The following is a 14,076-nucleotide window of genomic DNA, read 5'->3' as shown; positions in this document are numbered from 1 at the left end:
ACACACACACCAACACACCTGTGTGCTCTCTGGGGGCACAGACACATTCACAACTACAGTCACCCCATGTTTTTCACACATGACAACATCGTGCTGCATGCTGGGATATCCCAAAGGTTGTAAATCTGTCACTTGCAAGAAGCCAATACTCTGACAAACACCATCCAATCCTTCTAATCTGTGGACTCTAGGAAAGGACTTTACCTCACCCTCACACACAAGTGCAGATTGATTCTTGAAAGATAACATCCTGATGTTCATCCGTCTCTGGAGGAGGGAAGCCCTCCCTGAACTGTCCTCTCTGGAAGAGGGAACCTTCCCTGAACTGTCCTCTCTGGAGGAGGGAAGCCCTCCCTAAACTGTCCTCTCTGGAAGAGGGAACCTTCCCTGAACTGTCCTCTCTGGAGGAGGGAAGCCCTCCCTGAACTGTCCTCTCTGGAGGAGGAGAGCCCTCCCTGAACTGTCCTCTCTGGAAGAGGGAACCTTCCCTGAACTGTCCTCTCTGGAGGAGGGAAGCCCTCCCTAAACTGTCCTCTCTGGAAGAGGGAACCTTCCCTGAACTGTCCTCTCTGGAGGAGGGAAGCCCTCCCTGAACTGTCCTCTCTGGAGGAGGGAAGCCCTCCCTGAACTGTCCTCTCTGGAGGAGGGAAGCCCTCCCTGAACTGTCCTCTCTGGAGGAGGAGAGCCCTCCCTGAACTGTCCTCTCTGGAGGAGGAGAGCCCTCCCTGAACTGTCCTCTCTGGAGGAGGGAAGCCCTCCCTGAACTGTCCTCTCTGGAGGAGGGAAGCCCTCCCTGAACTGTCCTCTCTGGAAGAGGAGAGCCCTCCCTGAACTGTCCTCTCTGGAGGAGGAGAGCCCTCCCTGAACTGTTCTCTCTGGAGGAAGGGAGCCTCCCTGAATTGTCCTCTCAAGGTTTCTAACCCGTTTTCTCTCTGAGTTTTCCTGAGAGGGTGTCCTTGTCTTGAGGGTCTGGGTTGGTCACGGTGCAGTTCAGCTGTGTGTTTGGAAACCTCAGTGCATTGCAGATGGAAAAGGCTACACTAACTAATTCGATTGAAAATCTGTCTATAAGCTATGTTAGTGGGGTTCATATATACACCCAACATGTCTATCCTGGCCCTCTGTGCATGGACAGGATACCATATTCTGCTCACGCACTGTGCCATCGCTGTGTTGAAATGGCAGAGATTTCTTGTCAAAAATGTTATCCGAAAATAAATCAAATGGATTGAGTATTGCAGACACAGTCCCATTCATTATGTAAATACTCATAATCAATGTTTTACAAAGAAAACAAATCTATCAAAAGATTTTTGTTTTTGTGAAACTTTTGGGCGCAGTAATCGCCTCAGTAAGCTGTTGGCACATACATTAAAAAGAGGCCCTCATATCCCTAAGCAACAAATAAATTAATCTGCGTAGCAAGATTACTGCATGACGTTTTCCCTTCATGCAGTGTGGTTCTTCTTCTAGAGAGGATATCCTGTCTCAATAGGTGAGATTTAAAGACTTGCTTCTCCCAACATTACTGGATTTAAAGAGACTGTATCTCATCACTCCTTCCGGTCTGACTTTCCTCCGACACCAAATAAAGTACAATTCTCGCTCGCCAAACCAAACTGGGCAGATCATTTTTTGTTGGACTGCTTTCTGGTGTTGACAGTCGGGTGAATCAGAAGCAAGCAGCTGTGTGTATGTGTGAGGGTAGGGGCTTCCTGCATCTTAAACAAGCTGTTAAAGGAGGTGCTTCTGCTCATTTCCGTTTCCCATAGCTGACCACCGCAGCAGGCTGTGTCTCCTCTCTGAGCCCTGGTCCTTGACAGCTGGTGGAGGGTGTGGGGAGGGAGAGTCCTCAGGTGGAGGGTGTAAGTGTGTGTGGCCGGGGTCAGGCGGAGGAGGGGGGTGGGGGTAGGGAGGGGGGGTGGGCAGAGGAAGCCTGGGGTGGCATACTAAACCTGGGGTGGAGGAACCCTACAGGGAGGAGAGAGGGATGAGGAGGAGGGATGAGGAGGAGGAGGGAGAAAAGAGAAGGAGGAGAGGAGATAGGTCTACTCAGCTGGATGTCACAGCTATCTCTCTTTCCTATCTGCACCATTACACTAGGTCAGTCTGTTTCCACCCATTTTTGATTCATCTTTTTACATTTCTCTGCTTTGTCTCTCTTTATCTCTTTCTCACACTCTTTCTCTGTCTCACATACACACTCACATTTTCTCCTTCTCTCTCTTTCTATATATATATATATATATATATATATATATATATATATATATATATATATATGTCTCTTAAGGCCCTTGCACACAGTGAACATTTTTCGTATGCGTTTTTTCCTTATCGTCAGCCTCAAAATTCGGTGGCTCTGAATTGTCAAAAAAACTCTCAAAGTGCTAGCTATGGATGCGAAAAACGCAGAAAATCGAACCCAATACAAACTTTCTTTTGACGGCCGAAAGTTTCGGAGGCAGTGTGTAAACGCGATTGACATAACGTGAGGTTGTATTTAATTTTTAACGCGCGAACATTACGGACACACATTTCAGACTCAGTGTGCAAAGACCTTAACACATACATACTTTTCTCTTCCTCTCTCTTTCCCTCTTCCTCTGTCTCCCTCTCTCAATCTCTCTCTCTGTCTCTCTCTCTCGGTCTCTCTCTCTCTTTTTTTCTGTCTCTCTCTCTCTCGGTCTCTCTCTTTCTCTCTCTCTCTCTCTCTCTCTCTCTCTCTCTCTCTCTCTCTCTCTCTCTCTGTGTCTCTCTGTCTCTCTGTCTTTCTCCCTCTCCTCTGTGATACTGCCAGTCTCAGATTTAGGACTCCACATCGTGTGACATCGCAGAAACACACAAACAGGAGCAGGCACTCTTGGGACCGTCATTATCCATTCACGTGTTTGTTCATTTATTTACTTGTTTACTCGGGGTGTGTCGAACTTTCTTTTCGTTTCCTTGGTGGGTGCAGCGCTTTAAGTATTGATGGTTTGCTGCTTTTTTTAGAAGCGTCGCTGTGTCCCACTGGCTCTCAGAGAGGCTCGAAGCTGAAGCACACAGCTGTACCCGCTTATGCCATATGGTGCCCCAAAACAATGTCCCCCTCTCCCTCCCTCCCTCCCTCTCTCTCTCTCTGGAATCATCCATCAGAGATAGAAAGATCCATGCAGACTGTGTGCTCCCCCCCGCCTCGCCGCCCTCCTCATCCGCCCTGGTTTCATCCGTCTCATTTGTTGGTTTGATGTTTGGGAGGGAGGGTACGCTATCGATTTATTTGATTTTTTCCTGTGTGCCTTTGTACCCCTGTTGACTTTGTTGATACAAATAGCACAACATGCCAACCGAAATGCCTCTTGTGAAACTTTCCAGACTTGCCCTGGGCGATGTGGGAATCGTTGGCACAGTGGTACAGCTCGGCGTGGACCAACTTTTATGTCTGACGGTTAGAAATAGAGTCTCACACATCTGAGAGATCCATGAAAGCACACAGGACATGCATATCCTCTTTGGCGTTTTGGAGTTTATTTGTTTTATTTTATTTTTGTGTATTTTATTTGACACACCTTATGAACGATTTCTCCCAGCATGCTTTGGAATATCCTCATGCCGGTTGTGGTCCTGAGTGTTTGTGTGGCTGAAGTGCTCCTCTCGTTTGGCCTTCGTCTGGGGGAGCAGGTTAGGGGAATTCCTTAATTGGTTCTTTTGTGTCCTTTTGTTTCGGCGTGGGGCGCTCTGAGGGACACTATTGACGTACGTAATGTGGTTGTGGAGCGCTGTGCCGTGCTAGCCAGCAGCACTGCACTGTCCAAGCATCGTTAACAGTTGGCATAAGATTACGTTTAATTGGAGTTGTGATTTGGAGCCAAGCCCTGTGTTTGGCAGAGGGAGGGAAGGCCTCGTGGAACCATCCTTGCTCTGTCCTTCTCCGCGCGGAGAGCTCGTTCCACGTCGGGGTCCCACGACCCACCTCAACCCTGCACCCACCTGCCCCGCACCCCAACCACGCTGCCATCCGACTCCACATCCATGACGACTGCGTCCATGATGACAGTGTCCGCCGTCTGTAGTTAAAGAGGTAACGTAGAGGACGTGTTCCCAGCGCTTCCTTGCGAGACACGAAAACACTTCACATCGTTCCGCAGTCTCTCTTAGCTCACTGGGGAGGAACACACAACTTCAAAAAACTCAAATTCCTCTGTGATTTGTTGAGTCTGAGAATACTGCAGCATTGTGCAGAGTGTCCATTATGCTGGTCACCTCTAGCCTGGACCCCTGCATCAAAGCCAGGCTCTCCAGGAGAGGGTCTCCTCTAATAGGCTACTGGGGACATGCTTTCTCTGCACCGCTTTGAAGATCCTCTTTTGATCAGCTCCCCTCTACTCTCTCCTCCTCCCTTTGTGGATCTACCAAGAGGAAGCCGGCCTGTTTGGATGTGTCATTTGTTAGCCTACGGCCTTATAACACACCTGTGTTTGAAAAGTCTGGGAGAGGTGTGTATATATATATATATATATATATATATTTTTTTTTTGCGCTCTCAATCCCCTCGACACACAGTGAATGGTGACGGCACAAACCCTTCCACACACGAGCCACTGACACCCTCTAGAGTCAGGTCAGATGTGGACGAGATCTTTCCTCTTCAGGGGCTGTTTGTATGCTTCTGGCAGGTTTGAAGATGGAAAATATCTTCAGTCAGTTAGCAGTAATAGAAGTAGAAACCAACGGCAGTCTTTTCCACTTTGTGTCTCTCCTAACTCACCTTGACCTTTTGTTTTTCCCTTAGAAGACGAGCAGGCGGAGAAGATGGAGACTGACGGATCATCACAAGACCCTGGATTGTCCCACGGTGAGACTCACGAGCCTCCTCCCGTCTCACCTCCTCCTGTCTCACCTCCTCACGTCTCACCTCCTCACGTCTCACCTCCTCCTGTCTCACCTCCTCACGTCTCACCTCCTCCTGTCTCACCTCCTCCTGTCTCACCTCCTCCTGTCTCACCTCCTCACGTCTCACCTCCTCCTGTCTCACCTCCTCCTGTCTCACCTCCTCCTGTCTCACCTCCTCACGTCTCACCTCCTCCTGTCTCACCTCCTCACATCTCACCTCCTCCTGTCTCACCTCCTCACGTCTCACCTCCTCCTGTCTCACCTCCTCCTGTCTCACCTCCTCACGTCTCACCTCCTCACGTCTCACCTCCTCCTGTCTCACCTCCTCCTGTCTCACCTCCTCCCATATCACCTCCTCAAACTGGGCCGACAGCACCTTCTTCCCTCTCATGGCAGAATTAGCTATTCTTTTAAATTTTTTGGGGGGGTATATATATTTTTGGGGATTAATTTATTGATTGGACAGTTGGAGAGACAAGAATGACAAGAATGCAGAGAGCGAAAATGGGAAGACATGCGGGACATTCAAACCCTGGCCCCCCTGCGTGGCGCTACGCCCTCTTACACATTGAGCTAGCCCTTTGATCACGCTGCCCCCACTCAGATCCACCATCTCTCACGGAAAAGAAAAGAAGGAATTGTCCCATCAGATACACCAAAGTCAGAAACACTGTGTGTGTCTTGAGGCGTGCCTGCGTTTGAAATAGGCGTCAGCATCTCGGGGGCTTCCGGAAGCTGTGGCGTGTCCCACTTACAGCGAGGGGTTAGGGAGCTCCTCTCTCTCGCTCTGCTTTCACTCCGCCCAGCAGACACCTGTCTCATGGCCCAGAAGGCGTGCCAGGGCCTTCAGAGACAGGCATCAGTGGGCAGCTTCCTGCCTCCACGCCTCGCTCAGTGCGGGGAGAGGCCAGAGATGATGTAAAGTAATTCTCTAAGTGATGAGAGAGGATGAGGCCGGTGCTGACAGCAGGTTTAGCAGGTATGTAGGTCACGCACGGGGAGGCCTCTTTTGCATTTCTTCTTCACTCCCTGCTCTATTTCTGTGTTGTCTCCTGCTCTTCTTCTACGCTTAATCAGTCGCAGCTATTCAGTCAGCGCTTTCATCTGCAGTCTTCCGCACACTTGTCCGATTTGTGTCTGCGGCAGACCGCTGTGTCTCTCTCTCTGGATGATTTGGGCGGGAGGGAGGGAGGGAGAACACAGACAGACGATGAAGAAAGCGAAAAAAGCTCTTTCTTTAGTTTTGATTCTCTCTATTCTCTGTCTCTGTTATGCTTTCGACCACTTTTCCTTTGGTGTGTTTTTGACCCTGTGTGTTCTGTGTACACCGTGCTCTTTTCTTTTCCTTTCCCTGCCTTCTTGCGTCTGTCTCTGTGCCCTCTAACCCTCTCCCCCTCTCTCTGGCTTAGGCTGGACACCCAGACCAGATGGCTTCTAGTTCTCTGTCCACCCATTCAGCCCACGTTGTGTTTCCTCGTCTTGTCAAGCGTGTCCACGGCGTGGTGTGACCGCCAGGGCCCTCTCTGCTCCTGCAGGCGACTCCGTTCCTGCCTCGCAACTGCCTCCGCGAGGCACCTCTAATCCTGGGCACAATGCCATTTAGCGTCCACAACCTCTGCTTTCTTTATCAGAGAAAGGGAAAGGCGGAATATTGATGAAGACTCTTAACTGTTCACAGTAGCAGAGCAGGAGAGCTAGTCACAGCATGGACTGAACAGACTGGCCCGTTTCCCTCCTCCCTCTCTGGTCACAGCTTGGTGCTTCCTAATTGGCTTAGATTGTGAGACAGTGTACCATGTCACAGCAATGAAAACACTGGCCCCCATCAAGTGCAGCCCCCAAACAGCTTTTTACCCCTTTGAGGGGGGCAGCTCATTCAGGTCCTGAATTTCCCTTTGCCCCTCACTACAAGCTTGTAACATTTACATTTGAAAATGGCCTTGGTTTCCACATTTACTCGCTCATTAGTTCCTTTGGTCGAGGCACTTGTTAAGGGTTGCCCACTCTTGTTTTGCATGAGCAAGGAGATGTCTTTAATGATCTGTTCAATAAGGAGATTGGGTCCCATGGCTATTAGTGGATCCAAAGTGTAATGAAAGGCTCTGGGACACTTGTTTAACATACATGGCCCACATTAAGATCAGCCTATCAGCGCACACCGGCCACCCAGCTTTCTGTCTCTCCCACTCTCCCAGTGAAAGGCAGTCTCACCTGCTCAGCAACGAGTGTCTGGAGAAAACAAGCAGTGACCCAGACAAGGCTCCATCTTTGTTTTCTACTGATCTTATTTTCTCAGGGTGAAGTGCCACAGCACCATCAAAGCCCCTCAGACCCTCCCACTGTCTGCTGAGGAGCTGGGGGAGGGGGGGGGGTAGGAGGGAGGAGGAGGTGGGGTAGGAGGGAGGAGGAGGGGGGGGTTAGGGGTAGGAGGGGGGAGGAGGGTAGGTGGGAGGAGGGGGAGGGGGGGTTAGGGGTAGGAGGGAGGAGGAGGTGGGGTAGGAGGGAGGAGGAGGGGGGGGTTAGGGGTAGGAGGGGGGAGGAGGGTAGGTGGGAGGAGGAGGAGGGGGGAGGGGGGGTTAGGGGTAGGAGGGAGGAGGAGGTGGGGTAGGAGGGAGGAGGAGGGGGGGGTTAGGGGTAGGGTGGAGGAGGAGCTTGGGGGGGGGGGGGTAGGGGGGAAAGGGAGGAGGGGGTACATTCCCCAGACTCCCTCAGCTCAGTTGAGACAGAAATGGTTACTGCCACTGGTGAAAGATATTTTCCATCAGCATCATCCAACAGCATTTTATTTAATTTATTTGGCGTGGGTCAGAAATATGTTAGCCCCGAGGTGCTGTGTTTGCCTTTTTAAAGAACTGCACCGCCTCACTGGAGAAACCAAAGTGGTCTTCCAGGGTGACTCAGCTTTCAATAAAGGGGGGAGGAGGGGGGGGGGGGTCCAGAGCAGCTGGACACCTGTGAGAGCAGCCTGGGATCAAGACCAGCCTCTACTCCCAGCCTCCAGGGCCAGCCTCCAGGGCCAGCCTCCAGACCCAGCCTCAGGGAGGAATGTGGAGGCCACGGTCGGATATCAAGCGAGGGAGCGGGTGTTATCGACACCGAAGGGCATGAGCGCACAGAGCTCCCTCCCACCCCCAAGGAGCCCTCCTCTCCTCCAGGAGGGGTGGAGAGGGGTGGAGGCCCTGCCCAGGTGCAGAGTGGCAGCGCTGGGACCCACGACCCTCCACTGTCCCTGCCCTTCAGTCTGGAACATTAAGCACAGGAGCGTCTCATGGTGGAGGCTGAGGCTTTCTTCCCAGAGTAACGTCTGGAGACTAAACCCTCCTTGTGATGCATAGCTGCACTGCGGAGCCCCACACAAAGGATGAGTCTAATCTGGGTAGGGGGGCTGATTCTAGGAGAGTTGTTCTACTTAATGCACTTGTGCTGTTACCCATGTGACAGTGGATTATCTTGCATCCAGAGATGGTCTGCTTGCGTTTGAAAGTCAAGTTCTCGCCGACTGACTCTCTCTTGCTGTATTATTTAGTGAATTAACGCTGACCAACAAAAGTTTAAGGAAGATTCTCCTGTCTCCTCAACGAAAGGAAGGTGGAGAATTTAATTTTCTGCTTGTCTGCATATAAGATGACTTATAGCTAGTGATCTTCCTCTCTCCCTCAGTCTCCTTTCCTCTTTCACACACACGGACATGCACACACACACACACGGACATGCACACACACACACACGGACATGCACACACACACACACACACACACACATTGTCTGTGGGTTGTTTTCCAGGACACTAGAGAATACCACCCACAAAGAACCAATCAGAAACACCCTCTCTGTATGCAGTGCAAATGGATTCAAACTTTATGATGTTTTGCTCAATTTGAAAGCAGCCATTCCCCAGCAAAACCAACTATTCAGTACAATAGCAAACTACTTGACCCACCGGTAGATCAAGTTCAGCATCACATTCCATCTATCTTCCCCCCCAACTACCCGCATCCTGATTTGAACTCACAATGCCTCCCACAAGTGATAGACAGTGTCCATGTTGTGAGTCTTAGATGTTAGACAGTCTGTCTGTGGCAGAGAGATAGACCACTCTGTATTCTCAGGGTTCTTTAAGGAAGGAGTTTCTCCAGAGCCTTGACAGGGTCTTGATATTCTGCCCTCCTCCATCTTGTTTTCGTGTTTGCATCCACCGCACGCCCAACCCTAAACGATGGGCCTCTTCTGTCAGCGGCGTACTGCAGCCACATGAGACACAGTCTGAGGCTGGAAGCTTCACACAGACAGGCAGGCAGGCAGGCAAGCAGGCAGGTAGAGAGATAGGTGGACAGACAGGTAGAGAGAGAGACAGACAGACAGACAGACACAGAGACAGAGAGAGAGAGAGAGAGAGAGAGAGAGAGAGAGAGAGAGAGAGAGAGAGAGAGAGAGAGAGAGAGAGAGAGAGAGAGAGAGAGAGAGAGAGAGAGAGAGAGAGAGAGAGAGAGAGAGAGAGAGAGAGAGAGAGAGAGAGAGAGAGAGAGAGAGAGAGAGAGGGACACTCCACACACTCCAATATGTCCTTTCATGTCCGAGACCCAGGTCTATTACTTCATATTAATGATACATTATCATCTATCAATGACAAGCACTTAGTGTATTCACATTTATGCTTGTTCAATATTTGAACGTGTGTAAAGCCAGACCAAACCATTCTAGTTGTTCACAGTAAGAGAATGTACGCAGGGGATGAATCCAGAGAAAAATCTGCTGCTTTGATTAGAACAGAGTAATGCTCAGGTCTCTGAATGGTGTCGCCTTCCTTTCCATTTTCTCCCTGCGGCCAGCTCTCTGTGAAAGATCGAGAGAGAGAGAGAGAGAGAGAGAGAGAGAGAGAGAGAGAGAGAGAGAATGAGAGAGAGAGAGAGAGAGAGAGAGAGAGAGAGAGAGAGAGAGAGAGAGAGAGAGAGAGAGAGAGAGAGAGAAATCCCATTCCAAAAAGCTAGCGTAGATGAAAACAGTTTTATGTTGGGAATGCATTGTAATGCCTGTCCTCTCCAAAGCCCATTACCCTCAGCCCACAGTTTGAGATTGCTATAGGAATCGATGCTGTATAGCATGATTGAACTGTCCACAAATTCCGGCTCCCCTCATTTCAGACGCCGGCTGGAAGATGGCTGGCTCGCATAAAGATGTAGCCACCACAGAGGAGCTTGGCATCTCTAGCCAGATTAAATGTCATGACTTACCGAGAATCAGTTTGCTGATATAGATACAGGCTACAAGGCAAGCATTTTGAATAATACACTTTCTCCCATCATTGCTAAGGACTTTGTATTTGTTTACATCATTGTCAGTCTGCCTAGGGAGGCTGGTTATTTTGATGGTGTGGGTTGTTTGGAAGAGGGTGTTGGGGAGGGGGAGGCAGAGAGACTTGTCTAGAGAACGAGGGAGAGAAAGGGGGAGACAGACTTGTCTAGAGAGCGAGGGAGAGAAAGGGGGAGACAGACTTGTCTAGAGAGCGAGGGAGAGAAAGGGGGAGACAGACTTGTCTAGAGAGCGAGGGAGAGAAAGGGGGAGACAGACTTGTCTAGAGAGCGAGGGAGAGAAAGGGGGAGACAGACTTGTCGAGGGAGCGAGGGAGAGAGTGAGCTGTGTGACTGCTGAGAGGTGGAGAGAGAAGGGAGGGAGACAGGGAGGAGGGGAGGAGGAAGAGAGAACAGAGAGATGGAGGGAGACAGCGAGGAGGAGGTAGAGGCAGGGAGAACGTAGGGATGGAGGGTTAGGCAGATGGGGAGAGGCGTGAAGGTTCTCATTCTGCCTGAGACCGACGGCAGTCTGTAATTAATTTTGCATGCATCTCTCTCCCTCTCCTCGCATTTGTTTTGTTCCGTTTTGAAGTAGGACTCTTTAGGAAGGCATTGAATTTTCAGGCATGGGCGACTTTGATGAGCTAAGTACCATCCATAGCCTGATGGAAGTGTGGATGTGAGGCCTGGGGTTTGGAGTCCTGTTTGATTTTCTAGAGTGGTGAGGGGGAGGGAGGGGGTGGGCGGGGGGGGTGCTTAATGTTGTTGTTGTTATTGACTGGAAGTTTTAACTGACTACAATGATGTCACAATTCAGATGAAACTCTGCTCTGATTGGACCCTTCGATTCCTCAACCAGGAAGCATGGGGGCTGGCCAGGGCAACTGTACTTGTGAGGATGTTGTGGGCTTGAGTTCTTAAAGTTCAAATAGTAATTGTGGATGTTTGTCTCATTCTGTGTTTTCTAATAGCAGAAAAACCTGCAGACTGTGCCAACAGGGAAGGTGAGATTACCAGGTTCAATTATTATTTTTATGAATTATGTGTGATGGTTTTAGATTTTGAGGGTGTACAGTTGTGATTTTTAAACTTGCATCACTTCTGGTGAGTAAACCATAGCAGAGGTATCTGAGCTGCCCCAAGCTCTGCCCTCAGCATGACACACACAGCTATGATTGTCATCTCCTCTGCTCCTCTGCTCCTTCCCTCCTGTCTCTCTCTCTCTCTCCCCCTCTTCCTCTTCCTCTCCCTCTCTCCCTCACTCTCTCTCTTTCTCTCTCTAGTGGAGATGAAAGCTCTGACCGAGGGCTCGCAAGGATCTGATTTAACTCAAACCGACAGCACTCAGTCCAAAGGTAAGCAGCAGGAGGGGGAGGAGGGAGTCTGCCTCTCACACACACACACACACACACTCTGACTCGTCACGTCTCTGATCTGCATCCTCCTACTACAGATCCTTATTAGTGGCCACAGCTGCTAAGTCCAAACTCACTTCTGTCTGAGAACCCCTCATGTCTCCAGAGTGGGTTGAGAATCCGTTAGTATTCTGTTCCACCCTCCCTCTTTCCATCTTCACCTCCTTCCTCCTCCCCTCTTCTTCTTCCTCTCTCTCTCTTCCTCTCTCTCTCCACCACCTCCTCTCTCTCTCTCTCTCTCTCTCTCTCCACCCCTCCAAAGACATTCCTCTCGTCCCAGTCTGCCTCCTCTCCTTCCTCCTCCTCTTCCTCCTCCTCCTCCTCCTCCTCCTCCTTCTTCTTCTCCTCTCTGAAGAGGTACAGTGCTAGAGGAGCTGCCTGGCAGACAGGGTTTTCACTCTCCGTGTTTCCTGGATGAGTCCTCTCTCCTCGTCTCAGGCACGCAGCTATGACCCTGATATTTTGGGATGCACTTGTCAGCCTGCCTTTGGAGATGGAGTGTGATGAATTGCCTACTAACTCAACTATCAGACATTTAATAAATCAAACGTGAATTGCATATTATCTCAACCTGGAACCGACACAGGCTGCAGGGCCAATAGTAATGTTGATAAATCACATCGGATAAGGATACCGCAATGTTGTCATTTTCAGGTCTCCATGGAGATGTAACATAATAACATTTTGCATGTCATTTGAATGTGTTTAGTTAGAGGAGGGTCTAGATGTGGGAGTCTCTGCAAGTTACTTGTCTGTAGCACCACTGCAATGGAATGCAAATATAGAATATGTTGCTGCTCACCCAGATAAACCAGGAGACATTGTTGTGAACAGATTGTGAGGATTGCTTTGGACTTGAAAGCGCTGGCATCATGTGACTTGGCAGACAGACTTGCAAGTGCGTGTCACCAGGAAAGGTTCTTGAACAACATCAAGTTCCAGGGAGGCAGAACTACAGAAGGAGCCAAGCTGAACATAACATAGCGAACTTCCTGTGTGCCTTCCCATAAAGCACCTCTGAGATGTGTTCTGGTTATGTAGAAGGTTGAGCTCGTTTTATAACTAGTGAGCAGTAAGCTTAGCCCCCTCGTTTTTCTCCTTGGACGGTTGAAATGATCATATCAGATAAGCTGCAATAAACCTCATTATTTAGTAGGTCCTCACAGTAGAGTCAGTGTTTTTATGAGGTGACCAGACTGAGATAAATCTTCTCCAGCAGAGCGCCAGTCTGAGGTAGCCATAACTTAGACCCTCTGGCATGTTGGTCCACTCACTCTGCTCCGGGCATAAACCAGCATTTATCTCCTGGTTATCTCTTCCCAGACCCGGAAAATAATGAATAACCAGCGGAGGGGGGACACGCGACCTCATGGAAGAGCCAGCCAACTGTGTGAGGGTCCTCTACACCAGTACCGGAACCAAACAGTCATGGCCTTTGACACTGCACCTGGGAGGAGAACACAAGTCCTACACCACACAAACCCCATTCCCCATTTTACTTAACTTTTGATCTCTGTTATAAAAATTTGTCATTTGATTCGTTATCGATTGAATATGTATGTATGTATAAAACATATGCTAGGAAACTTGAACATATCAAACCGTAAGAGATGAGCCATACTTCACTGAGTGTCATTGTTGACGAGACATTCCTGACGAAACCACGCCACGCCTGCTGACGAAGAGATCGGCCATTTTGATAAAGAGCTTGTGGGTGCATGTGTAGTGCAGTAGTAGTCACACTAACCAATCCATGAATACAGCAACCAGTATTCATACATGAAAATAACATGCAAACAAAAAAACTCTAGAGAAAAGCTGAGCTTCGACCATCTTTTGTTCCGTTGGAAAAGTTAAAAACGAAAGTTGCGCAGTGTTTTGTCTTGACTGGCTACAGAGGAGAACTTGCAAGCGTCTGTTGGCCGACAGTTTGAAAGTGTGAAAACGAGTTGAGAGGTTGTAGATCTGTACATCAGAATCGCTGCTTCAACTCAGTAGTTGGTTGTCGTGGTCCCACAGTCCAGCGTCATGGCCCCAGCGAGTCCTAAGCAACAGCCTCCCTGCCCTGCCACATCTGCAAACAAACTCATTAGACAGGAAGCTGCTCATCAACGACTGCCCACACACTTTACAGGATGCGTGCATCTTTTGACAGATTGATAATTTAATTTTTCTTCTTTTTGTTGTTTCCAATGCATGCTAGAAATGCTTTCAACTTCACTGACATGAATGGGCATCCTAAGCCCCTCTCTCATTCTCTTTGTATTTTAACCAGATTGTCTGTAATTGTATCAAAAGAATCTGCCTTATTTCACATCAGACTTCATGAACACAAACAGACAAAAAGTGACAAAAGTGCAAATTCTTGGTTGTGTTTTGCTTGCAGGTGATTTGTAATTCTAAGTACCTAATGTAATGGCTGATTCCTGTTGTTTCTTTGATCTGGTCTATTGGTTTCAGAAATTAAGCAAAAAGCGTTTGAATTTATTTCCGAC

The 14,076-nt window shown here is 49.3% G+C and overlaps 1 protein-coding gene across 4 annotated transcripts in view; it reads left to right on the top strand.

The window, feature by feature from the left end:
* The window catches only part of macrod2 (mono-ADP ribosylhydrolase 2), a 357,904-nt gene extending 344,786 nt beyond the window's left edge, over positions 1 to 13,118 (top strand). For 3 of the 4 annotated variants that reach the window (XM_084667272.1, XM_084667271.1, XM_084667269.1), the window contains 4 exons: positions 4,775 to 4,837; positions 11,138 to 11,170; positions 11,450 to 11,521; positions 12,905 to 13,118. In XM_084667272.1, coding sequence (XP_084523398.1) covers positions 4,775 to 4,837; positions 11,138 to 11,170; positions 11,450 to 11,521; positions 12,905 to 12,924 — 188 coding nt within the window. In that variant the 3' untranslated portion in view covers positions 12,925 to 13,118. The remainder of the gene's footprint in view (positions 1 to 4,774; positions 4,838 to 11,137; positions 11,171 to 11,449; positions 11,522 to 12,904) is intronic. The other variant, XM_084667270.1, reaches the window with a different exon arrangement.
* Positions 13,119 to 14,076: the final 958 nt, after the last annotated feature.

Source organism: Hypomesus nipponensis, chromosome 11, assembly GCF_054491055.1.
Source record: "Hypomesus nipponensis isolate SF chromosome 11, ASM5449105v1, whole genome shotgun sequence".
NCBI lineage: Eukaryota > Metazoa > Chordata > Actinopteri > Osmeriformes > Osmeridae > Hypomesus > Hypomesus nipponensis.
Note: the sequence above shows the minus strand (reverse complement) of the source record. Positions and strands in the feature narration are given on the sequence as shown.